Source organism: Phalacrocorax carbo, chromosome 19 (assembly GCF_963921805.1).
Source record: "Phalacrocorax carbo chromosome 19, bPhaCar2.1, whole genome shotgun sequence".
NCBI lineage: Eukaryota > Metazoa > Chordata > Aves > Suliformes > Phalacrocoracidae > Phalacrocorax > Phalacrocorax carbo.
The window spans coordinates 796,712-822,599 of NC_087531.1; the positions used below are offsets into that span (position 1 = coordinate 796,712).

Below are 25,888 nucleotides of genomic sequence, written 5' to 3' on the forward strand. Positions count from 1 at the left end.
GACCCTTCCGTGCAGCCGTGGGGTGCAGCACCAAACCCCCCCTGCAAGCGGCTGCCAAAAGCCCGCCACCTCCGAGAGTGCCGGCGTCTTCTTTGCTGCCTCCTGCAAGGCTGGGGCTGGGCCCAAACCCCCCGAGGGGCAGCGGGGGTCCCCCTTCCCCCTGGCCTCGCGCCCTGGGTGTGCATTTGGCTTTTCCTGTTTCAGGTTCGCCTGCGAAGCCGATGAGGAAATAAGGCGGCGTCACACGCGCCCTCCTGACAGTTCGCCCCGGCAAACTTGTCCGGTGCGGCGAGGAGCCCAGTGCTGGCAGCCAGCAACCGCGGCCACACCGAGCCAGGGGCCGCCGAGGGCAGGGGCTCGGCTGTCCCCGGGGAACCATGTTCTCCCGGAAGAAGCGGGAGTTGATGAAAACCCCCTCCATCTCCAAGAAGAGCCGGGCAGGAAGCCCCGTCCCGCAGACCCTGCCGGTGAGTGTCCTGCGGCCCCCCCGGCGGGGTGAGGGCCATGGGGGCCTTGGGGCCATGGCGCCCACGGAGCTGCTGGGAAGAGCCACGGGCTGGGAAAGGGGACCTGGGTACGGCCAGGGGGTCTGCGAGGAGGAGGAGGGAATTGAGGAAGGACCCTGCTCACTGGGCCTGGGGGGGATGTTGCCCCAGACGAAGGGGACAGAGCAGCTGCCTGGGGAGGCAGGAGGGTGAGCGGGGCCGGGGGGGAAACGGGGGGCTGTGGCAAAGGGCAGGGCAGCCCGGTAGTGGGGCTGCGGCCAAGGGTTTGGGGAGGGCAGAGAAACCCCCAAACTGCCCAGAGGACAGGGGCGGGATCGAGGGGACACCCAGGTTTGGACAGCCCCTGTGCCTTCGCTCTGCCAAGCATTTATTTACTTGCGGGCACCCCCCCAGCGCTGGAGGGGTGCGGGAGGAAGAGCCTTGCCTCCCCGGGGCTGGCTGGCGGCCGGGGCTCCTCTGCGCACCCCAGCACTGCCCGCCCTGCGCCTGCGCTGCGCCCGTGCCCCAGCCCGCAGAGCATGGGGCGAGACCAGGCTGGTGAGACAGGGCCGACGGGGCCCAGGAGCCCGCCCGTGGCTCCTTAGCAAGGGGCACCCATCCCCGTCCCCCATCCTGCTCCCCGACCCCCCGGGAGAGGGGCCTATGGGTGGCGGACGGAGGGATGCTCGGCCGGGCAGCTGGCAGGAACAGCTACAGCCCCTACTCGGCAGGGCGCCGCAGGACGGGTAAAGCCCACTTGCCCAAACGCTCCCTGGACTCGCTGCCCCACGCGCCCGCCGTGTGGCTGACGGTACGGCTGGGTGCGCCCCGCAGGCGCCGGTGGGGAGGGACCGGGGTCTCCGGGGCCGCTGCACCCCAGGGCGGGGGACGGGGACAGGTTCTCAAGGGCTGGGCTGGCCCCAGCCGTTTTGGGGTGGGGGCTTTTGGGCAGCCCCGCAGTTGTCTGGCCAGCCCCAGGGGCAGCGTGGGGCTGAGCTGGCCCGGCTGGCTCTGGCCCCTGGCAGCCTCATGCTGCTGGGTCGCTCCCAAGGGGAAGGCGCTCGGTGTCTGCCCCGTCGGTAGCAAACACAGCTTCCGGCCCCGCCAAGCAGAGCAGGCAGTGCCTGGCCAGGGGTGCTGAGACCCAGCGCGCTCGTGTCACACCTGGCGGCCTGACATCACCGATGGGAGCTGCTGGAGGGAGGGACGAGGGTGCCCACGGGCCCCTTCCCCATGCTGTGAGGACCCTCACTGGGTGCATGGCCCCCACGCAGTGCACGGCCCTGGAAGGTGCCGGTACCAGCCCCTCTCTCGGGGCAACTCTGCCCCTGGAAATTGGGGGTCCCTTCTCCTGTCAAATATCTGCTGAGTCTCCAGATAGAGGCCTGGGGGCTGTCCCTGTCCCTGCCCCCATCCCTGGCAGGGCAGGGGCTGTGCCCAACCCGGGCATGGGACAGGCTGAAAAAGAGGAAGGGGTGTGTGGGGCCAGATCCTGCTGCTGTTTGGCCATGCCAGGGTCCCCAGGCCCCCTAGGGATGGGGAGCTCCAGCATGGTGGGTGCTGGTGAGGAGAAGACAGTGTTCCCCATACAGTCATCATGTGCCCCCCCAGGACAAACCTGGGCCCACAGGGGCTGGCGGGGGCTAGTGGGGCTCACGGGGTGAGTGGGCAGATGGGGGGGCCGAGCCGGCTCCTGGCCTGTGGTTTTGGAGCCGTCGCCTCTTGCGAAACCCCCGTGCTGGGGGCGGTTAATCTGCCAGGATCCTGGGAGCCTTGGGCAATGCCAGCTGCGGGGGCTGCCTGTGGCACAGCGGGAACGGCGGCCACGGCCAGGGGAGCACCCAGACCCTGCCGGCTGCTGCTCTGCTGCTGTTTTCTCTCTGGTGGAGTCGCTGCCTTTGCCCTGCAGGGTCCTGAGACTGTCCCCATCAGCCCCTGCCCCGAGATCCCCAAAGGTCTGGAAATGGTGGGGAGGGCTACGCCTCACCCCCACCCCGCAGCTGGGCAGGATCGCCCCCAGGCTCTGCCAGGGTGCCTGACTGGGGAAACTGAGGCACCGCACAGCTGCAGGGTCTGGCCATGGCCCCTCAGACAACAGCCTGTCCTTCCAAGCTGGTGGCATGGGGGGTCCTGGGGCACTGCCCCCTCCCTGCCGAAGCTGGGGTCCCGGCCGTGCCTGCCGCAGCCTCACGCTCGTCCCTGCTCCCCAGGACCTCTCCCGCAAGGATTGCCTGGAGACGCCCAGCTCCAGCCTGGGGGAGCTGCCCCCCGCCAGCTCCAAACTCAGCACCAGCCCCAGCACCGTGGGCACCATCAAGCGCCCCACCAGCCTCAGCCGCCATGCCAGCGCCGCCGGCTTCCCCCTCACCCCGGCGGGCCCCAGGGCCGTGCCCAAGGGCCACAAGACCCCCATGTCCTACAGCCCCATGGAGGGCGGGGAGGGCCTCTTCATCGACACGGAGGACATCTCCCAGCTGCTGACAGATGTGGCGCGCTTCGCTGATGCCCTGGAGAACCTGCGGGACGTGGTGCTGCGCGATGGTGAGTGCCGGGATGCCCCCGGCTCCCGCCAGCCCCAGTGCTGCCCACACAGCTCCAAACCACCCGCCGCTGCGGGGGCAGCTCAGGAGCATCCCCTCCCTGGGAACAGATGAGACCCGTGGGTGGGGGGCTCTGCCCGGGCCGGGAGGGGACCGGGACCCCCAGGGGGACTGTGCAGAGCTGCAGCAGCCATGGGCAGAAGGTGACGGGTGGTTGCTGGGAGCTCGGAGCCAGGATAACACGGCTTCCTGCCTGCGAGCTATTTTCATCCGCCCCGCTTTCCTGTTTACAGCGCAGCGGTGCCAGCTGCCTGCCAGGGCCCACAGAGCCCCACGGGGCACCGGGCACGCGCCCCCGGCCCTGACCCACCACACCAGCCTCACCGGGGTGGCCAGTGGGATGGGGCCGATGCCCCAGTGTGGGTGCGGGGCTGGGTGGGCTGCGGGGCCGCAGGCGGGCGTCCCTGCCCGCAGAGGTGAAGGGAACGGCAGCGATCTCGTGGTCCCCGCGGCGAGGTGGGGCTGCGGGGGGTGTGTCACATGACTCTATGTTTTCGGCACTGGTTTTGCAAACATGTTGACGCATCCCCACTTACCGTGGAAAACGGCAGCGCCCAGCCCGGGGGGACCGCTGCCGATGGCCCCAGTGGCCGGATCCATGGCTGGGATTCAGTGGGACCCAGTGGGAACGCGGCTGGGGGTCTGTGCTGCCGGTGGGATGGCAGCCGTGGGGGGTGAAATGCCTCCAGGTCCTTGCAGAGGTTTGGGCATTGCAGGATAGGGAGGAAACATCCCTGAGGTGGTCAGTGACCATCCCACTGCCATCCCCGCTTGGGGTCCACAGTTATTGCTGGACCCAGTTTAGGACCACCAGGACAGAGCCATCCCCAAGCTGGCAAAGAGACAGGGAGAGGTTGGGGCTGACCTGCGGGATGCAGCCATAATTTTGGAGAGTCCGGCTCTCCTCAGCACCCATCCAGCCCCATTCCTAGCCCCATTCCCAGCCCCACTGATCTCCCCACTTCCCACTCTGGAAGGGGCCTGGGAAATGGGGGAGGAAGCAGAGGAAACCCCTTCCCGACCCCGAGCTGGGGGCTGGGACAGGGAGGGGGGTTTGCCCGGCTGGGCAGCGGGTGCCAGGCTCCCATCCCAGCACTTCCCTACGGGAGGCTCCTCACCTCCTAACAAGGCTGCCAGTGCCCAGCCCCAAGCCCCAGCCCCAGCACTGGGCTGGTGGGGAGCAGGGCCGGACCCCTGGGCTGGCAGCTGGAGCCCATGGAGGGGTTGGTTCCCGGGGACGGACCCCACAGGACACAGCGAGCCCAGCTGGACGGGGCACGGTGGCAGGACAGACCCACCGCGTCTCTCCCGGCAGCCGGGAGCGCCCATCCGGTGGGGAGGAAGGGAAGGAAATGAGGAGGACATTCCCAAACCGCTTTCAAGGGAAAAAGTTACTACTGAGGAAAAAATGCCTAAAAGGTCAGGCTGCCCCAGGCCCGCCGCTGTGCCGGGCAGGGGACACGCCGGCTGGTTTAGCCACGGTGGGGATGGAAGGGGAAGGCTGGGGAGGCGCTGGACAAGCGGGATGAGGCCACACCAGTCCCTGGGAGCCCCAAAGCCAAGGGAATGGGCTGCACGGTCTGGGAGCCTGGCAGGATCCTGCCCTGGATGTGGCTGGCAGGGGATGGATGGAAGACTCCGGAGGGCAGGGACACAGGGCAGGGATGTGGGGCAGTGCTTCAGCCCCCCTCTCTTGCAGACCCCAAGGAGCCGCAGCGGCCGCTGGCCCACGAGTGCCTGGGCGAAACCCTGCGCATCCTGCGCCAGGTCATCAACAAGTACCCACTGCTCAACACCCTGGAGACCCTGACAGCCGCCGGGACCCTCATCTCCAAAGTCAAGGGTGAGAGACTGGGGCTGGGAGCTCTGTCCCGCTCCCCTCCTGCTCCATGCCAGGACGTGTAGGGGCTGGGGAGCCCGTGGCAGGGCTGCTGGAAGCGGAGCTGCCCCACGGAGAGGCGGAGAGGGCGAAAGCATCGACTGCTCGCTTGCTGTGTTTCGGTCTTAAGGATGATGTAGTGTCAGAAATGAGAGAGCGCAGGTCCCTGCCTGGGGGTTTCCAAGCACGGCCACAGGAAAAAAACTTAAATAATCGGCTCCCGCTCCTGGCAGCACCTCGTGTTTATAAAAGCGTGGTCTGTGGAGCCCAGATCCTGCCAGGGCACCACTGCTCGCAGTGACACCAGCGGGGAGGGAGCCGGCTGTGCTAACCGCAGGCAGAGCACAACACTCTGCGTCACCGCGCTGCTTCCTGGACACCGAACAGCAACCGCAAGGGGACAGGAAGCCTCGTGGCGGGGGGCAGGAGGTCTGTTGCAGGGCTGGCCCCCCACGGGGCAGGGATGGAGCGAGTTCAGGCTGCCCACATCCACGGGCAGAGGTGGGAGATCCCAGCCCCTCGCCGCAGCGGTGGGGCCCAGCTCTCCGGCCCCGGCACCCCAGAGGAGCCGACCCGAGAGGCGCCAGGGTCTGCCCAGAAGCCCTGGCTGCCGGCGAAGGCGCCACGAGCATCCCTTGGCCTGGGCGTCTGCCAAGCTCCGTCTGTGCTGGCTCCCGCTGCCGCCAGTGGTTCCTCTTTCGGCTGTGGGCAAGAGCCCTCCTGGAGGAAGCCATCCCACCTCAGAGCAGGGGTCTCTGCAGGTGCTGTAAGACAGGGGAGGCAGTGGAACGGGTCCACAATCAGCAGCACTTTTCCAGCAGCCCTGGGGAACGGGAATAAAGAGAAACATGAGCCAAGTGATGTCAGGGAAGTCAGTCCTGGGAGAAACGGGGTGGCAGAGACACTGCGCTGCACTAGAGAAAGTCCATCAGCCTTGGGACAGTCCTCTCGTCCCCACCGCTCCCCCAAGCCAGACCCTGACCCAGCCCCAGCCCCACCGCAGGGCTGAGACCGGCAGGTCCTTCTCCTGCCTGAGACAGGGACGGGCGCTCGCAGTGACAGGGCTCCCACATTTCCTCGTTTCCAGGTTTCCATTACGAATCCAACAATGAGACGGACAAGCGGGAGTTCGAGAAGGCCGTGGAGACCATCGCGGTGTCCTTCAGCAGCACGTAAGGGACTTTTGGCCAGCCACCCCCTGGAGAAGGTCCCCCGATGCACCCCATTGCCCCCACCAGCCAGGACACAGCTCCACCCCTCGCCCTGTGCCCTTGCCCATGCACAGCCCCACAGTGGCAGCTGGTTTGGGGGGCGGTTTGGGGACCGGAGAGACCCCACAGGAATGGCAGGTTCACTCCTCCTGCAATTCCTCCAGCAGCAAGGAAGGACCCCAAAGCCTGCTCGAGCCCATAGGTTCCATCTCCCGGCCCCTCTTCAGTGCTGGGCCAAGCTCTGCTCCTCCACCTGAATTACCAAGACCTCACCACATGGAGCTGAGCTGACCCCCACTGAAACCAGTACTGCAGCTCCGACTGCCCTGGCCCTTGCCTCAGACGTGGGTCGGGTGCTGCTGGGTGACAGCCCTGCTTGTCACCGCCCGCCCTCCTTTCGCTGAGCCCAGGCGTATTCCTCTTGTCACAGCGTGTCCGAGTTCCTCATGGGGGAGGTGGACAGCAGCACCATCCTCTCCATCCCACCCAGCGACCAGAACCAGGTGAGTGATGCCCGGGGTCTCGGGATGCGCCGGCGCGCTCAGACCCGGCTCCAGAAGGGGCTGAGCCCCCGGCCCCAGATGTGGGATTCCCAGCTCACCTCCAAGCCCCTCGCAGCTGTGTGTAGGCTTTGCCTCCTTGCTCCTGCCCTCACCACCATCCCAAGGAGGGAAAAAGCCACTTGGCAGCTCGATCCAAAGGGCAAGGTGGCTTTGGGAAGGGATGGAGCAGCTCTTTCAACAGAGGCAGAAAACAGGGCTCTGGCTGCTCTCCTTAGCTCTGCCCTGGTCTGGTGTGTGCGCAGAGCGATGTATTTCTCCAGTGACGTTCCCGTTAGCTCCTGGCCTTCCCGTAGGGCCACTGGCTGGGCACGGGAGACTTCCAGCAACAGCAGAAAGGCTCCAGCAGCTCCGGGTTTCTGCCTCCCCCCATCCACCAGCCCCTCCAACTATTCCCCTTCCTTGTCTCTGATCAGCCCCTTTTCTTTCCCAATCCAAAGACTATAGAGAGCCTCTACGGGGGGATCCCCGGGCCTGGAGGAGAGAGCATGCCTTCGGGTGTGGAAAGCTATGACACAGGTAAGCAGGCAGACCCTGGGTGCAGCATTTGGGGTGGTGGGTTTCCCGGCCAGCCGGTCTGCTCAGCCACGGTTCTGAGCCACACACGGCTCCTCGGCTGGGAAAAGGCAGCAGAGCTGCTGCTGGCACCGGGGGCCAGCAGGACACCAGCACAGCACGATGCCGGCACAGACACGGGGAGGTCTGCACTGAAAGCTCACGGAGCTTGCAGGGGTGAGCCAGGCTGTCCTGGGGTTTTCCCTGCTGCTCCAGTGTCCCTGGGAGCTCGAAGGCATTTGGAGGGAGCGTGTCAGTGAATGCAGAGGCGGCAGCACATTCAGCGTCTCTCTCTTTCTCTCCCCACCTTCCCGCTCGTCCCATCGCAGGCCGCCCTCCTGCCGAGGAAGTGGACGTGATGCTGCAGCGCTGCGAGGGGGGGGTGGATGCTGCCCTCCAGTATGCCAAAAACATCTCCAAGTACATGAAGGACCTCATCTGCTACCTGGAGAAGAGGACCACGCTGGGTGAGACGGGGAGGATGGCGGGCGGGTCCTCTCCGGCGCGGGGCTGAACTCCTCGAACAGCATCAGAGCAGGTCGAGGTCCTCTACCATCACGTGCACGAGGCTGAGGGCGTCACACATTGCAAGGGCAGTGCTGAACCTCATTCCTGAAGATCTTAATTTATTTTTCAAAAGGAACCCAATCAGCAGGGAAATCCTGGTGTCTCATATACCTTCTCACTTCCAACCTTTTTCTTCCAGAGATGGAGTTTGCCAAAGGGCTTCAGAAGATGGCAAACAGCTGCAAGCAAACCATCAGTCAGGAGGTGAGTCCGCATGTGCCTAAAGCCACCCGGCGCCCGGGCTGTCGGGCTGTAGCAGGAGCCCTGGAGAGCTTGTTTGGTGTGACCCGGCTGTTAGCCCAGGAGAACAAGGGAGCAGTTCTCCAAAGCTCTTTGCTTGGCAAAATTCATGCATCCAAACCAAAGCAAAGGGTAATGCTGAGACCCTGCAAAAGCTCCTCCGTTGGTGGCCGATGTTTCTGCTCCGGCCCTGCCGGCTGTGCCGGCAGGGAGAGCCTGGGGAGGCTCAGGCACCAGACGTGCCCCAGCCCCTGCTCTCGAGCCCAGGCACCGGGCAGCAACACCGCGGGGCCGTTCCAGCCCCCTCCAAGCAGTCTTTCGGCAGCCTGTGACCACCCTGTCTCAGTCCAAGACGGGGCTTTTACCCGTCGCAGGCAGCCAAGCCGAGCCTCTCGCTCTTCTTCCCCAAACGCAGCACCGAAGGATGCGTCTCCTTCGGTTGACGCTGAGGTGCTGGGGCTCAGGGTCGTGCGTTGTCTCGTTTCTCAGACCAACATGCCTTTCCTGTCCATCTACCTGCTGGCCCTGGAGCAGGATATGGAGCACGGGACGTCGGTCCTGCAGGCTGCCATCACCCTGCAGAACCAAACCTTCCTCCAGGTGAGAGGATGAAGGCCGTCTCAGAAGGGTCTTCCCCGGCGGCGGGGCAGCGAGGGAGGCTGGTGGCTCCTTAGTCCTTCTGCCACAGGCAGCTCTTTCAGAAACTGGAATCCAGTTGCTGCTTGGCTGGGCCACTGCTCGGGCTCAGCGTTCCCCAGCTTCGCTCCGGCCTCAGCGCATCAGTGAGCCCAAGCTCTCAGCCCGTTGCCGGGTCCTTTGAGGGGTTAGATACCGGGTCTAGGAGAAACCCCCCTAAGCCTGGCAAATCAAACAGCACCTCCTGATCGATCTGCGCCTCATCCGAGGCCTCTCTGCATTCCCGCGTCCCCCCGCCAGCCCAGACCAAGCTGCGCCCATCTCCCAGGGACAGCCGCTCTCGGAGCTGTTTGCCAGGGAGGGAACTGATGTCCTGTCGTTGCAGAGGGTGGCCCTTGCTTAGCTCAGTCTGGAGGGAAACTGCGTCTGGCACTTCCCAGGCTGCAGATTTTTGTCCGTGACACAAACCCTCCCTGTAACTGAGCCCAGATGTGCTGGGGAATGATAACAACCACCACAGGGAACTTCTCCTTGCAAAGCCTTTTGCAAAGGGAAGGGCAGCGAGCGTTCGGCTCAGACCGCCGTGGGGGTTGTTTCTCCCTCCTGATTCAGCCGCTGACGCTGAGACGCCTTGAACATGAGAAACGGAGGAAGGACATCAAGGAGCAGTGGCACCGGGCGCAGAGGAAGCTGGTGAGTAACAGCCACACAGCGCGGGCTGGGTTTGCGCTCCCCAAGCCCAGTCTGGAGCACCCCCGTGACACGTACCCCTCTGAGGATGCTGGACATCTTGCCCCTCTCCAGTAGCCTCTGCTATGCTGGGGGACGCTGGAGAAACACGGGGCGCAGGGCCAGGGAAGGGGCCCCGAGCTCGTGGGGGATAAGGATCCCCTCGCGGAGTTCACGCCTCACCCTGGGTCACTGTTGTCACCGGCAGCAAGAGGCAGAGGTCAACCTGCGCAAGGCCAGGCAGATATACATGCAGCGCAGCGAGGAGCACGACAAGGCCAAGTACATGGCAGTGAAAGCAGAAGAAGAGCAGCAGAACACCACCAGCAGCATCACCACCAAAACCCTGGACAAGAAGAGGCGGCTGGAAGAGGAAGCCAAGAACAAGGTAGGAACACAACGGCTCTGGACTCTGGCTGAGCATCTGCCTGGCAAGCATCTTCTCACTCCTTGCTGTCCCAGTACAGCGGCAGCCCTGGGCTAAGTGGGCTGAACCGGGCTCCCCGCGGAAACTTGGACGCGGCGCGGGAATGCCTGGAGGAAAGGGGTCCAAGCGCAGAGAGCTGCTCTCCCCGCTCCCTTTACCTACGAACTGCTTCCACCTCTCGCTGTCCCCACTCCCAGGCAGAAGAGGCGATGGCCACATATCGGACCTGTGTTGCGGATGCAAATACCCAGAAGCAGGAGCTGGAGGACACCAAGGTGAACTCCTTGCGGCAGATCCACGAACTGATCAAACAGAGTGACCAGGTCATCAAGACGGTGAGTGGGGCTTGCTTGCTTGGGAAGGCCCCCAGGGCAGCGGGGTGGCCGAGCGCTGCTCTGGAGAGGTTCAGAGCTGCCTCCCCAGCACACCTGGCTCAGCTCCTCCTACTTCAGGTGAGGTCCAGGTGGATGCAGAGCTCTCTTCACTCCCTTGTGCTCTGAAAAGCCAAGGCTCAAGGCTGCAGACCAAGCACCGCCCTGTACTCCTGGTTTCTCCTCTAACCTGGAGCTCCTTGCCTTGTATGTCACCTCACAAAGCTCACGTCTGATTTTCTCTGTGTTATTTTTAGGCCACAATCTCCTTCTACCAGATCATGCACATGCAGACGGCTCCACTGCCCGTCAACTTCCAGACACTGTGCGAGAGCAGCAAGCTCTACGACCCTGGGCAGCAATATGCCTCTCACGTCAAGCAGCTGCAGCGAGGGGATGAACCTGACATCCAGTACGACTTCGAGCCCTACGTGTCACAAAACGCCTGGTAGGAAGGGAGAGGGGGAAATCGTTGCTGTTTTACAGTCATCATCTCTGTCACTGGCAGCCTCCCCCTGGTCTGGCACTATGGTTCCCCACAGAAACCAGCATGCTTCCAGTGTGCCCGAAGGCAGCTGCTGCTGGGAAAGCTGGGGCGGGGGCAGTGGGAATTCCTCTCGCATCCTCCGATGGATGAGGCAGGCTATCTAGTGTCTAAGACAGAGGACTGGAAATCCCAAGACGGGTCGACAGCAGCCATGAATAAGGTTTTCAAGTGTCCTTCCTCCTCGTCCACTCAGACATTCCCTTTCCTCCTTCTTTCTGCCCACCAGGTCCCCCTTTACTCGGACACGGAAAGGCAGCTTCAACGCCAACGACTTCTCCACGAGCGCTGGCCCTGACGGGGCTGGGCTGCCCAAGGACGGGTCCGTCTCGGAAGGAGGAGCGGGAGCCAAGGAGCAGCAAAGCGGGGCTGCGGTGGCTGAGCGGAGAGGTGAGCCCGGAGCAGAGGGCAGCCTCTGCCTCGCCGTCCCCACGGCACCGCTCGCAGCAGCCTGCGGCCTCCCCCCGGCCAGGAGCAAAGCAGGACCTCCATGGGGACCGAGGGAGTAGGACAGGCTGGAAGCCTTGAATTTCCTGATGGACACAAAATCAGATCCATGGGTGTTTTTTGCTATTGCTAGTGCTACCTAACAGACCATTCTCCATCTTCCCATCTCTTCTTTCCCTTGCTGGGTGTGTTAGTGAAGGCATCACAACCCCACCGCCCCCTTCACCAGCCTGTCACCAGGAAGCCACGCAGCTTCCTTCAGTAATTTAAGCGTCCCCCAGGGTCTAGGCTCTTCTCCCGTGTTTCTCTCCTGAACGCAGGAAGCAATCTCAGATGGACTATGTGTTTTCCTCTGCAGGTGGGAGGGGACACCAGGTCCACAAATCCTGGCCAACCTCCATCACTGAAGCTGACAGCAGCCTGGATTCAAACGCAGGTAGATGCTGAGAACAGCCCAGGGCAGGCAGTCCTTCCCCTTCTAACACAGTCAGCCTAAAACCAGAGCGCTGGCGTGAGGCAGGTCCTGTCGCTTTCTCTCTCTGGTCTGCCTTGTAATAACACTGTGTTGTAAACAACTGCTCTGATCCCAGTCTCCGATGGGATGGGGTGGGATGGAGATGGGGTGGGATGGGGTGGGACGAGGGACCACTACTCTGCCCGCAGCCTGCTTCGCTGCGAGGCACTGTACGGGCACACACAGCCCCTTCTAGCTCCCAGTTTCCCATTCTCCCCGGAGCGAGCTGCCCCAGCCGCGCAAGGCACACGGCTGCTCGCTGTAGGGATCAGCCACAAGCACCAGAGCGCACTCAGAAGGGAAACAGCTCTGCCAGTAATCTCACTGCCTTGTGGGTTTCCTTTTGCCAGGTGAATTCAGCCATAAACTCCAGCGGTTGTCTTCCAACGGCACCATGTCCTCCAGCGAAGAGCTCGAAGAGAAGGATGAGAACGCCACCCCCTTCGAGCAGAGTACGTGACGGCGCGGGAGGTGACGCAGCGCTCCTGCTGTGCACCCACGCACCGTGGCAAAGCTAACTGCCCATTGACTTTTCCCAAATTCAGTAGTTCTGGAGGTAAACTGAACAACTGCTGGGCTTTTGCCTCCTGACGGTGGCCCCACGAGGAGCCCAAGAGCGTTTCCTTCACCAAGGGATGAGCTCTGCTCAAACCAGTGGGAACAGCCGAGCTGAGCTAGGGCTGTACTCCTCGGAGTACAGGTTATCTGCAGCGTTGCTAAAGAACTAGCGCATCCAGCTGGTTGTGTGCTCCGTGACCTGACCCCTCTGCTCAAGCTTTGCCTAACCTTACCTCCTCAGGAGCCGGGATGTAGCTGTATTGCTTTCTGTTCTGCTCATAGGCATCAACGGGATCACACCAGAGATGACGGCTCCAACAGGGCCCTTCCGAAACGTTGGCTTATCCAAGGCTGCCCAGACTCATCGGCTGAGGAAGCTCCGGACCCCTTCCAAGTGTCGGGAGTGCAACAGCTACGTTTACTTCCAGGGAGCAGAATGCGAGGAGGTAAGGCTGGGAGGAGTGGGAAGAGAGCTCAGTGGTGGAGCCGATGGAGGATACGTCCCACGAACAGGGTGACCTCACCGCTACCTGCATACGGTCCTGTGATTGACTCTGTCCTCAGATGACAGCCACACGCTCTGCAGCAGCACGGTGCGCTGCAGCTTTTTGCCTGGGTGTCTCAGGTTTGCTGTAGAAACCCAGCCAGGGCCCCTGACACACCTGCGGGCCAAACCAGGGGTGTAACCGCAGCCAGGAGGTCTAAGTTCCCTGTGGAAGCCGAGGTGCCAGCACGAACTTTGGGGCGGGACTACATTAGCACAGCTCTAACCTGTGTTTAGGAAGACATTTCTGGCTGCTGCTGCTTTTTTCTCCAGTTCTAGGACTGGGGTCTGTCCCTCTGAGCCAGGCCAGTCATTCCCAGGGCTAAGGAGGGCTTGACCCCATGCAGAGAGAGGCTGGCTGCACTGTTAGAAGACGTGATCCCCAGTGACTTGACCAGCAGCAGCCCATGGGAACACACTGCTCAAAACATCTGCCTTGTGCCACTTTGGGGAGGGGGTCCCTGAGCTTTGCATTGGTCCTGCGGTGTCTCCGAGAAAGGCATTTTTCCCGTCTGCCGGTCTGCTCCGCGAGCTCCTTGCTGCCTGAGGGCTGCCTGGTGTCTCTCAGCGGCTGCCCTTCCACCTCCCCCACAGCTGTCTCCCACCTCCGTGCACTCCCCTGTGTTTTCCAGTGCTACCTGGCCTGCCACAAGAAGTGTCTGGAAACCTTGGCCATCCAGTGCGGGCACAAGAAACTCCAAGGGAAGCTGCAGCTTTTTGGGCAAGACTTCACGAAGGCTTCTCAGAGTAGCTCGGATGGCATTCCCTTCATCATCAAGAAGTGCATTTCTGAGATTGAGAAGCGGGCACTGAAAACCAAGGTGACGCACTCTCTCTTCCCTCTTCTCCAGCTAAGCTGGCTCAGCTGCCTTCTCTTGAAATGTTCTTCTGCCTTGGCACGAAACCCAGCAGACTTGTTTTTCAGATTACTGGAGGCAGGAAGCCAGAAAGTCCCAGGTGATGAACTTGGCCCTGATACCCCAAACTCTGACCTTTGAAACTCACTTCTCTTGTCCCCCCTCTTTCCTATGAAACAGGAATGACAGTAACGTCTGAGCTGGAAGGGGGTGTCCCAGAACAACTTCCCAGAGGGATTTCCAGCCCCAAAAGGCGAGGGTGGGAGCTAGAAGCTCACTATCTCATGAAAACATGAAGAGAAGCATCTCTCCTCACTTCAGCTCCGCTTCCCTCTCTTTCACAGGGCATCTACCGAGTTAATGGTGTGAAGACCCGCGTGGAGAAGCTTTGCCAGGCATTTGAGAATGGGAAGGAGCTGGTGGAGCTGTCCCAGGCCTCCCCTCATGATATCAGCAACGTCTTGAAGCTCTACCTGAGACAGGTGAGGCGCTGGTGGTACCTTCTGCTGGGGGGGAGCAGGGGAGAGGTGGCCAGAAGAACCAACCAACCTCCCAAAACAAACCTGGCTTCGCCGAGTCACCCCTGGCAGGAGTAATTCTGTGCCAACTGGGCTTAATAACTGTAGGGCAGCGTGGGTGGTGGGTGGTGGGTGGTGGGTGGTGGGTGGTGGGTGGTGGGAGGGGTCCCTCCCAGCTGGGAGCGGATCGGCGCTGGAGATGGGACCATGTGCATGAGTGGGGAAGAGCACTCACGCCGTGCCTCCTCCGAGCTGCCTGCGGGTTTCCTGCTCTGGGGGAGCCCTCGCGCAACCCACCCGCCATCGCTTCGCGTGGCTCCTCCACTGCTGCAGCAGCGGCATTTCTATCTGCAGAAAAGCAAGATGCAGAAGCACCCAGCCCTCCCCCCCCTTGCAATTTGGGGAACCAGGTACACAAAATGGGAAGCGACCCAGCAAAGGTCGCTCCGCATGGCAGACCCAGGGATGAGCTCGCATCCCCCTGAGCAGTGCTGTGCCCCTCGGGTCACCCTGCGGAGGGCTCAGCCGGGTGCTGTGCCCCTCGGGTCACCCTGCGGTGGGCTCAGCCAGGAGCCCTGTGCCCCTCGGGTCACCCTGCGGTGGGCTCAGCCCGGAGCCCTGTGCCCCTCGGGTCACCATGCGGAGGGCTCAGCCGGGTGCTGTGCCCCTCGGGTCACCCTGCGGTGGGCTCAGCCAGGAGCCCTGTGCCCCTCGGGTCACCCTGCGGAGGGCTCAGCCGGGTGCTGTGCCCCTCGGGTCACCCTGCGGTGGGCTCAGCCGGGTGCTGTGCCCCTCGGGTCGCCCCGCGGTGGGCTCAGCCGGGTGCTGTGCCCCTCGGGTCACCCTGCGGTGGGCTCAGCCGGGTGCTGTGCCCCTCGGGTCACCCTGCGGTGGGCTCAGCCGGGTGCTGTGCCCCTCGGGTCACCCTGCGGTGGGCTCAGCCGGGAGCCCTGTGCCCCTCGGGTCACCCTGCGGTGGGCTCAGCCGGGTGCTGTGCCCCTCGGGTCACCCTGCGGTGGGCTCAGCCGGGTGCTGTGCCCCTCGGGTCGCCCCGCGGTGGGCTCAGCCGGGTGCTGTGCCCCTCGGGTCACCCTGCGGTGGGCTCAGCCGGGTGCTGTGCCCCTCGGGTCACCCTGCGGTGGGCTCAGCCGGGTGCTGTGCCCCTCGGGTCACCCTGCGGTGGGCTCAGCCGGGAGCCCTGTGCCCCTCGGGTCACCCTGCGGTGGGCTCAGCCGGGTGCTGTGCCCCTCGGGTCACCCTGCGGTGGGCTCAGCCCGGAGCCCTGTGCCCCTCGGGTCACCCTGCGGTGGGCTCAGCCAGGTGCTGTGCCCCTCGGGTCACCCTGCGGTGGGCTCAGCCGGGTGCTGTGCCCCTCGGGTCGCCCTGCAGTGGGCTCAGCCGGGTGCCCTGTGCCCCTCGGGTCGCCCTGCGGTGGGCTCAGCCGGGAGCCCTGTGCCCCTCGGGTCACCCTGCGGTGGGCTCAGCCGGGTGCCCTGTGCCCCTCGGGTTGCCCTGCGGTGGGCTCAGCCGGGTGCTGTGCCCCTCGGGTCACCCTGCGGTGGGCTCAGCCGGGTGCTGTGCCCCTCGGGTCACCCTGCGGTGGGCTCAGCCGGGTGCCCTGTGCCCCTCGGGTTGCCCTGCGGTGGGCTCAGCCGGGTGCTGTGCCCCTCGGGTCACCCTGCGGTGGGCTCAGCCGGGAGCTGTGCCCCTCGGGTCGCCCTGCGGTGGGCTCAGCCGGGTGCTGTGCCCCTCGGGTCACCCTGCGGTGGGCTCAGCCGGGTGCCCTGTGCCCCTCGGGTCACCCTGCGGTGGGCTCAGCCGGGTGCCCTGTGCCCCTCGGGTCACCCTGCGGTGGGCTCAGCCGGGTGCCCTGTGCCCCTCGGGTCACCCTGCGGTGGGCTCAGCCGGGTGCTGTGCCCCTCGGGTCGCCCTGCGGTGGGCTCAGCCGGGTGCTGTGCCCCTCGGGTCACCCTGCGGTGGGCTCAGCCAGGAGCCCTGTGCCCCTCGGGTCACCCTGCGGTGGGCTCAGCCGGGAGCTGTGCCCCTCGGGTCACCCTGCGGTGGGCTCAGCCAGGAGCCCTGTGCCCCTCGGGTCACCCTGCGGTGGGCTCAGCCGGGAGCTGTGCCCCTCGGGTCACCCTGCGGTGGGCTCAGCCAGGAGCCCTGTGCCCCTCGGGTCACCCTGCGGTGGGCTCAGCCGGGTGCCCTGTGCCCCTCGGGTTGCCCTGCGGTGGGCTCAGCCGGGTGCCCTGTGCCCCTCGGGTCACCCTGCGGTGGGCTCAGCCGGGTGCTGTGCCCCTCGGGTCACCCTGCGGTGGGCTCAGCCCGGAGCCCTGTGCCCCTCGGGTCACCCTGCGGTGGGCTCAGCCAGGAGCCCTGTGCCCCTCGGGTCACCCTGCGGTGGGCTCAGCCGGGAGCTGTGCCTCTCGGGTCACCCTGCGGTGGGCTCAGCCGGGTGCTGTGCCCCTCGGGTCACCCTGTGGTGGGCTCAGCCGGGTGCCCTGTGCCCCTCGGGTCGCCCTGCGGTGGGCTCAGCCGGGTGCTGTGCCCTCGGGTCGCCCTGCAGTGGGCTCAGCCGGGTGCCCTGTGCCCCTCGGGTCACCCTGCGGTGGGCTCAGCCGGGTGCCCTGTGCCCCTCAGGTCACCCTGCGGTGGGCTCAGCCGGGTGCCCTGTGCCCCTCGGGTCACCCTGCGGTGGGCTCAGCCAGGAGCCCTGTGCCCCTCGGGTCACCCTGCGGTGGGCTCAGCCGGGAGCTGTGCCCCTCGGGTCACCCTGCGGGGGGCTCAGCCAGGAGCCCTGTGCCCCTCGGGTCACCCTGCGGTGGGCTCAGCCGGGTGCCCTGTGCCCCTCGGGTCACCCTGCGGTGGTCTCAGCCGGGTGCCCTGTGCCCCTCGGGTCACCCTGCGGTGGGCTCAGCCGGGTGCCCTGTGCCCCTCGGGTCGCCCTGCGTTGGGCTCAGCCGGGTGCTGTGCCCCTCGGGTCACCCTGCGGTGGGCTCAGCCGGGTGCTGTGCCCCTCGGGTCACCCTGCGGTGGGCTCAGCCGGGAGCTGTGCCCCTCGGGTCACCCTGCGGTGGGCTCAGCCAGGAGCCCTGTGCCCCTCGGGTCACCCTGCGGAGGGCTCAGCCGGGTGCTGTGCCCCTCGGGTCACCCTGCGGTGGGCTCAGCCGGGTGCTGTGCCCCTCGGGTCACCCTGCGGTGGGCTCAGCCCGGAGCCCTGTGCCCCTTGGGTCACCCTGCGGTGGGCTCAGCCAGGAGCCCTGTGCCCCTCGGGTCACCCTGCGGTGGGCTCAGCCGGGAGCTGTGCCCCTCGGGTCACCCTGCGGTGGGCTCAGCTGGGTGCTGTGCCCCTCGGGTCACCCTGTGGTGGGCTCAGCCAGGAGCCCTGTGCCCCTCGGGTCACCCTGCGGTGGGCTCAGCTGGGTGCTGTGCCCCTCGGGTCACCCTGTGGTGGGCTCAGCCAGGAGCCCTGTGCCCCTCGGGTCACCCTGCGGTGGGCTCAGCTGGGTGCTGTGCCCCTCGGGTCACCATGCGGTGGGCTCAGCCGGGTGCTGTGCCCCTCGGGTCACCCTGCGGTGGGCTCAGCCGGGTGCCCTGTGCCCCTCGGGTTGCCCTGCGGTGGGCTCAGCCGGGTGCTGTGCCCTCGGGTCGCCCTGCAGTGGGCTCAGCCGGGTGCCCTGTGCCCCTCGGGTCACCCTGCGGTGGGCTCAGCCGGGTGCCCTGTGCCCCTCGGGTCACCCTGCGGTGGGCTCAGCCAGGAGCCCTGTGCCCCTCGGGTCACCCTGCGGTGGGCTCAGCCGGGAGCTGTGCCCCTCGGGTCACCCTGCGGGGGGCTCAGCCAGGAGCCCTGTGCCCCTCGGGTCACCCTGCGGTGGGCTCAGCCGGGTGCCCTGTGCCCCTCGGGTCACCCTGCGGTGGGCTCAGCCGGGTGCCCTGTGCCCCTCGGGTCACCCTGCGGTGGGCTCAGCCGGGTGCCCTGTGCCCCTCGGGTCGCCCTGCGTTGGGCTCAGCCGGGTGCTGTGCCCCTCGGGTCACCCTGCGGTGGGCTCAGCCGGGAGCTGTGCCCCTCGGGTCGCCCTGCGGTGGGCTCAGCCGGGAGCTGTGCCCCTCGGGTCACCCTGCGGTGGGCTCAGCCCGGAGCCCTGTGCCCCTCGGGTCACCCTGCGGTGGGCTCAGCCGGGTGCTGTGCCCCTCGGGTCACCCTGCGGTGGGCTCAGCCGGGTGCTGTGCCCCTCGGGTCGCCCTGCGGTGGGCTCAGCCGGGTGCTGTGCCCCTCGGGTCACCCTGCGGTGGGCTCAGCCCGGAGCCCTGTGCCCCTTGGGTCACCCTGCGGTGGGCTCAGCCAGGAGCCCTGTGCCCCTCGGGTCACCCTGCGGTGGGCTCAGCCAGGAGCCCTGTGCCCCTCGGGTCACCCTGCGGTGGGCTCAGCCGGGTGCCCTGTGCCCCTCGGGTCACCCTGCGGTGGGCTCAGCCAGGTGCTGTGCCCCTCGGGTCGCCCTGCGGTGGGCTCAGCCGGGTGCTGTGCCCCTCGGGTCACCCTGCGGTGGGCTCAGCCGGGTGCCCTGTGCCCCTCGGGTCACCCTGCGGTGGGCTCAGCCGGGTGCTGTGCCCCTCGGGTCACCCTGCGGTGGGCTCAGCCGGGAGCTGTGCCCCTCGGGTCACCCTGCGGTGGGCTCAGCCCGGAGCCCTGTGCCCCTCGGGTCACCCTGCGGTGGGCTCAGCCAGGAGCCCTGTGCCCCTCGGGTCACCCTGCGGTGGGCTCAGCCGGGTGCTGTGCCCCTCGGGTCACCCTGCGGTGGGCTCAGCCCGGAGCCCTGTGCCCCTCGGGTCACCCTGCGGTGGGCTCAGCCAGGAGCCCTGTGCCCCTCGGGTCACCCTGCGGTGGGCTCAGCCGGGTGCTGTGCCCCTCGGGTCACCCTGCAGTGGGCTCAGCCAGGAGCCCTGTGCCCCTCGGGTCACCCTGCGGTGGGCTCAGCCAGGAGCCCTGTGCCCCTCGGGTCACCCTGCGGTGGGCTCAGCCGGGTGCTGTGCCCCTCGGGTCACCCTGCGGTGGGCTCAGCTGGGTGCTGTGCCCCTCGGGTCACCCTGCGGTGGGCTCAGCCAGGAGCCCTGTGCCCCTCGGGTCACCCTGCGGTGGGCTCAGCTGGGTGCTGTGCCCCTCGGGTCACCATGCGGTGGGCTCAGTCGGGTGCTGTGCCCCTCGGGTCACCCTGCGGTGGGCTCAGCCAGGAGCCCTGTGCCCCTCGGGTCACCCTGCGGTGGGCTCAGCCGGGTGCCCTGTGCCCCTCGGGTCACCCTGCGGTGGGCTCAGCCGGGAGCTGTGCCCCTCAGGTCACCCTGCGGTGGGCTCAGCCGGGAGCTGTGCCCCTCGGGTCACCCTGCGGTGGGCTCAGCCGGGTGCCCTGTGCCCCTCGGGTCACCCTGCGGTGGGCTCAGCTGGGTGCTGTGCCCCTCGGGTCACCCTGCGGTGGGCTCAGCCGGGAGCTGTGCCCCTCGGGTCACCCTGCGGTGGGCTCAGCCGGGAGCTGTGCCCCTCGGGTCACCCTGTGGTGGGCTCAGCCGGGAGCTGTGCCCCTCGGGTCACCCTGTGGTGGGCTCAGCCCGGAGCCCTGTGCCCCTCGGGTCACCCTGTGGTGGGCTCAGCCGGGAGCCCTGTGCCCCTCGGGTCACCCTGCGGTGGGCTCAGCCAGGAGCCCTGTGCCCCTCGGGTCACCCTGCGGTGGGCTCAGCCGGGAGCTGTGCCCCTCGGGTCACCCTGTGGTGGGCTCAGCCGGGAGCTGTGCCCCTCGGGTCACCCTGCGGTGGGCTCAGCCGGGTGCTGTGCCCCTCGGGTCGCCCTGCGGTGGGCTCAGCCGGGAGCTGTGCCCCTCGGGTCACCCTGCGGTGGGCTCAGCCGGGAGCTGTGCCCCTCGGGTCACCCTGTGGTGGGCTCAGCCGGGAGCTGTGCCCCTTGGCTCACAGCACTTCTCTACCCCCAGCAAACACCAACACGCCAAGTGAAAACTGGCAGTGCAAACGGCATCACCCACATCCTCCAACGAGGCACCACAGGACAGAGGGAGAGGAAGCAGCTCATCTGCGCTGCAGCCTCACCACTTAACTCTTTAGTGCCGCCTTTCCTGAGGGCTGGTCTGACTCTGCAGAAGGGCTCCTGTGCTTTGACTTGAGAATTGGGCTCAGCTCAAGGAGGGAGCCTTGTCCCTGGGTCCCCTGCTCAGAGGGAAGGGCTTTGGATTGCCTCTGCGGTTTCCGCAAAGAAAAGCGGAGGGGATAGAGTGGAGTAGTCAGTCCTGAGCCACGATCCAACATCTCGCTGCAGAGAAATGGGGTTAAAGTCCCTCCGTAAGAGTGCTGGGCTGGAGGGAACCCGCTCTGCTGTGAGAGGCAGCCTATCCCGAAACCCTCTGTTCAAGGCACTCTGAAAACATTGCCAGCCATGCAAAACCACCAATTAGTTAACATGCTGCTCTGGAGGCTTCATAGAAACTTCAAAGCCTGAGTTTTCACCCAGCCACAGCCCCACCTTTGCTGCAGGCTACACCGATTACATCCTGCCTTCTCCGCCCCCAGAAAAATTCATTCCTGTCCTCTTTTATTCCCGTCCTCCCTCTAACCACCTCCTGTCCGCTGGGGAACCGGCCGTGCCCACCCCGGGCCAGGGCTTTTCCAGGGAAGAAAGGGAATCCTTTAGCCTTGACCCGGAGGGGCCTGTCCAGCAGACAGCACCCACGGGTCGATCAAACGCTGCTTTTTGCTTGAACTTCACAGGTACTCATTGGCCAGGGCAAACGAGGCTGGATTTACAGGCTTCAGGAGATGGATAAACAAACGTTACCTTCTGGGTAGCGCGCTCTGCAAGCACTGGGGATGTTTCCTTGCTGTAGAAAGGCCCCGGGTTTCCTCAGCTCAACAGCGCTGGGCAGGTCTAGGTCTCAGGGAGGGGGGTGAGCGTTGCCCCCCGGGACCGGGAGGCACGGGTCTCCGGCACCCACCTCCCCTGTTCTTGCTTGCAGCTGCCGGAGCCCATTATGCCCTTCCGCATGTACAACGAGCTGATGGGCCTGGCCAAGGAGAGCTTACAGGGCGGCGAGGCCAAGGGCAAGAGCGGGAAAGGGGGCCCTGAGCTGGTGGACAAAGGAGCCGACACGGACAAGGTGGTGGTGAACCTGGTGCTGAAGCTGAAGGAGCTGCTGAAGGAGCTCCCCTGGGAGAACATGGCCACGCTCCAGTACCTCCTGCAGCACCTGAGGAGGTGAGAAGGGCAGGTCGAGAGCCCATGCGGTGTTGGGGCACCCTCCCCTTCTTCCCTAGAGCGGGAAGGTAAGCCCAGCTCCCCACTGGACCCAGGAGCGGGGAGGTAGAGCTGTGGCCGCAGCTACTCTGCTGCTCACCAAGCTCGTGTGTGCCGCGAGAGGGGAGCCCTGTGCTGCCAGACCAGCCTCTCCTCCAGCCTGGATGCGCCGGGCTGGCCAAGCCCTCGCTGCCCACCCGTCCCTTCTCCCTGCTTGCTCTCACGGGCTCCTCCTCCTCCTCCCCAGGATCGTGGAAGTGGAACAGGACAACAAGATGACCTCAAGCAACCTGGGCATTGTCTTTGGGCCAACACTGATGCGCCCAAGGCCCACGGATGCCACTATTTCCTTGTCCTCGCTGGTTGACTATCCCCACCAAGCTCGCATCATCGAGGCGCTCATCATCTTCTATTCGACCATCTTTGAGAACAAGGAGACCGCGGCGCTGGGCGACCCCAGCAAATACGCCACGGACAGCAAGGAGGAGGTGTCCAGCCGCTCTGACCTGGTAGGAGTCTCCGGGGAAGGGAGCGCCCTCAGGGGATGCGAAGCCTGCCAGGAGAACCTGCCTGCGCTTGCAACCCGGAGCAGAGCAGCCGGGGCAGAGCCTCCTGCAGCCCTCACGCCCCCCGCCCCCCCCCCCGAACGGTGCCCCGGGCTCGCGCTCTGCCCTGCGGATCACACCAGTGGCGTCCCCACCCCAGCCGTGCCACACGATGGTACGGGTCTGGCCAACGCCCTTCTCCTAGAAAACCCACCTTGCTTTTTCACATCCCCACGCGCATCCCCACTCCACTTGCGAGTCATTTTCTGCCCCAAAAGAACCGTTTCAGTAGGTGAGAGGCAGGGGGTGGGAGGACGGAGCCTACACGCTTTTACACCAGGACAACAAGTTGGGTTTCTCCACAATGAGATTTCTGGAACCATTTCTCAGCAAATGAGGGTTTTCTGCTCCTCCACGCCCTCACCGCCGCACCTCTTTCTCCCAGGCCGGCGCAGGCTCGCCCGCAGCTCCTCCCGGCAGTGTCCCCTACCTAGAGCTGCCTTCAGAGAAGGGGAATTTGGATTACAGCACCGACTCATTCGCAGGTAAGTGAAAGGCAGCCGGCGGCTCCTCCCCGGCGGGCACAGGTCTCCCGGGAGGTACGAGGTATGTCACTAGTGGCGATAACACAAAGCCCTGTCCTGAAGACCACAAGTTTGTTGAACAAAGCTCCTGCTGGTGCCGTGGTGCTGGGCGAGAGCGTAACGCAGGGCTCCCTCCGTCCCGCAGGGTCTGGCGACCGCTTCGCTGACTCCGACTCCGAGCTGGAGGACAGCGGGGAGCTGCTGACCGCCGCGGACGGGGGCCCACGGACCCAGCTAGCGAAGCAGGAGAGCGAGACCAGCACCGACGAAGCTCAGTTCTGCGATGACGGGAGCGAGGGGCAGCGGAGCCGGAGCTGCAGCATGGGCCAGTCAGACGCCGAGAGCGCCGCTCCCTGCTGCCGCAGCCCCCGGGGGGAAGAGCAAAGCGATGCAGAAGAATACCCTGAGAGACGCCTTTCCACCGCCGACACGGACTACAACACAAACCAGTCCAACAACGCATCCGTGCCTGCCGCTGCCCGGCATCTGGCAGCCAGCTGCCGAGGCGGCCGCGAGCAGCAGCCCCGCTTTATCTAAGCCACGGAACAAAAGTACTGCGGGCGCTGGGACGGGGCAAAGGGACAAAAACCCAGAAACTACCTGGGTGTAATAACTTGTAAAGCTGTGATGTCGAGGGGTGGGGAGGGGCAGCGCGGAGCCACGGGCAGCGCGGGGGGTTCGGTGTGTCAGCTGCAGGCAAGTCCGCGCCGGTTCGTGGCTGGAGCTTTCACACAAAACGCCGGAGCCCCTCGGCGGGGAAAATCGGGTCAGTCTGCCGCGGCTGCAGGGAGCCTCTGCTCATCCCAGCAGCCCACAACGCACATTTGGGAAGGAGCTGAAGCCGGGCAGCCCCTTCGCTTGTTGTTCCAGGCTGGGAAGGAACCCAGGGCTCTGCCGTGCCCGCGCCAGGTCACGGGCTTAGTTTTTGCCGCGCTCCCTAATCCCGCGCCTCAACTGCAGAAATTGAGACAGGAGAGTCAAAGCAGCTGATCATCCTCGCTGGCTGCGGCTGAGACGAGGCTGCCGGGAGGGGACGTCGGGAGCGTCCCCAGCAGCGGGCAGGAGAAGCGCACTGCAGCGAGGCAGAGGCGCTGCACGGACAGACGGACGCCGCCGAGCGCCGCGCGCGCAGGCTGGCTCTGCCGGCCCGGGGAACAGCTCAGCGGGAAGGGACGACATGGCCAGAGGAGCGCTGGGTTCGGCATAGCCGGGCAAAAGCCACCCGCACCGTCTCGCACAGAGCCGGCCTCGGCTTTAGGGCCGCGGCTGCACCCTTTGCCAGGCCCCGCAGGGCACATTTATCGTCCGTAACTGACTGTACCAGACACCCAAAGTCCAGCCAGGGATTTACCGCCTCAGCACCTCCAAGCAGCACCCGCGAGGTGCCTTTCCCGGCGCGGCTGACAAGGTTTGCGTCGCTGCTTCTACTGATGGGCGCTTTTTCTCCTTGGCAGGAGCCGTGCAAAGAGCAACCCGCGGGCTGCGAGCAAGCTCTGGGGAGAGGATTTCCTGGCTGCAGGGCCCTGAGCATTGCCTGATTTCTTGGGGTGGGGGTGGGGGGGTTTATAGGCGTTCGGTCACAAAAATCTAAGCTGCGAGGCCAGGACTATACCTTTGCTCTTCCAGCTGGCCCCGAGAGAGCAGGTCACCAAGGGGAGATTCCTCCTCCTCAGGACCGCCACGGCCCGAATCGAGTCCAGCCCCTGCCAGTGTAAGAGGCTTTTCTTCTTTTTTTGAGAAGAGATAACTTTTCAACGTGAATCCACTACCTCTGCTGGCAAAGGAACTTAAAGGGTTAAACGAGACCAGCCAAAGTATCTTGTTTAAAGCTACAAGACTTTTCTGCACTGAAGCATAGAGAAACGAAAGTAGATTTTAAGCTTTGAAAGAGCTGAAAGCCCTCACCACTGAGCTGGACCCTCGGCCCGGGAGGGCGCACGACGAGCAAGGACCAAGAGCTCCCGGCCAGGGGCGGGTGCGCGAGGGCACCTCACACACAAGCAAGCTGCAGCCCACAGCTCCTAAGAAATTGCACAAATTGAAGGGTTTTGTTTTTTTTTCTAATAATTAGCCAGACCCTTCCTCGGCGGGATGCTGGACCTCGCGGTCTGCGCGCTCACGCGTCAGGCCTCGCCGCTCCGGCTCCGAGGAGCATCCGCCGCAGCGGGACAGCGAGGGGCAAGGCAGAGGCAGATCTCCGGCCAGGGAAGCCACGCGGGAGCGATGCTGCAGCCGAAGATACGCCGAGCGGCGTCGGGAGGGTTACGCGCACCTCGTCACCGCAGAACCGGGCCGCCAGCCAGGCGTTTGGCCCCTCAGCGGATCAGCCTCCAGCACGGGGGCGGGGGGCCTGGGCTTCACAGCTCCCAGAGCTCTCCGAGACTACCTGGAAACGCATCTCGGCGTAGTAGGTTAAAGGTACACAAAAACCAAAGTTAATTTGCAGCTAAATGGTTTATAACTGAGCCAAAGAAGAGCTCGAGATTCCTGTGAGACAGTCTGTTCCGCAGCTCTTCAACAGGACGGTTGGATTTTTCCGGCAGGTCATTTCCACGGTAGCAAGAGGAACGAGGCCGACCGTCCTCTCTTGCTACAGCACTGCTACCACGGGCGGTACCACGTGTGTTTGCGAGGATGGATGACAGTGAATGCGAGTGAGGGAAGGGAGAAAAGCTACGCTTGAGCTTCACATGGTAACGGCACCCTTCTATTTGTGTATTAATTCAGCGTGTAAAAAGTAAAGCGTGTTTGTTAAGAGATGCCTGTTCTGCTGTACGAAGCTGTGTTATGTTTTTGCTGTGTTCAGATTGACATGCTTCAAAAAAAAAAAAGGAGAAAAAATAAAATCAATGTGTTCCAACCCGTGTCTGTCCTGGAAATCAGAGTCTTCCAGACTCGCACGCCCATGGCTGCAGGGGGCTAAGCACGGTAAGGAAGTGCTCCAAGTACTTCTAGCAAGTAAACTGAAGTTTAAAAACCCTCAAGAGACCCAGAAGAGATTAAAATGAAGGCGGCTGGGGGGTAATAAGCAACTCTCCATCACAGTATCTGAGCACCAAGGTCTCAAAGCGAGGGCCGGAGGGTAGAACAGATGAGGTAAGCAACGAGGTAGGTCTGAACTGCAGCGTCAGAACTGCACACGACAGCTGGAGGAGTTCTGCAGGGTGAGCTCTTGGCTCAGCCACGACGCAGAGCCCATCGGAGCTTCAGCAGCAAGTTCTCCTAA

General features: G+C 64.7%; 1 protein-coding gene across 2 annotated transcripts; it reads left to right on the forward strand.

The window, feature by feature from the left end:
- The first annotated feature begins 217 nt into the window (after nt 1–217).
- Nucleotides 218–25,621, forward strand: ARHGAP45 (Rho GTPase activating protein 45). 2 transcript variants are annotated; one of them, XM_064469671.1, is made up of 23 exons: nt 218–467; nt 2,696–3,026; nt 4,785–4,928; nt 6,052–6,136; nt 6,606–6,678; nt 7,176–7,254; nt 7,620–7,757; nt 7,997–8,061; nt 8,587–8,697; nt 9,346–9,426; nt 9,671–9,850; nt 10,087–10,224; nt 10,518–10,708; nt 11,034–11,194; nt 11,610–11,687; nt 12,116–12,217; nt 12,606–12,769; nt 13,500–13,688; nt 14,069–14,206; nt 21,256–21,494; nt 21,781–22,042; nt 22,524–22,623; nt 22,808–25,620. In XM_064469671.1, the coding sequence occupies exons 1-23, from the start codon at nt 378–380 to the stop codon at nt 23,197–23,199; spliced, it is 3,531 nt and encodes a 1,176-aa protein (XP_064325741.1). In that variant the 5' UTR covers nt 218–377; the 3' UTR covers nt 23,200–25,620. The 2 variants fall into 2 exon arrangements, with proteins under 2 accessions (XP_064325741.1, XP_064325740.1); XM_064469670.1 differs by lacking the exon at nt 218–467 and adding an exon at nt 968–1,296 and having other exon boundaries at nt 22,808–25,621.
- The last annotated feature ends 267 nt before the right edge of the window (nt 25,622–25,888 follow it).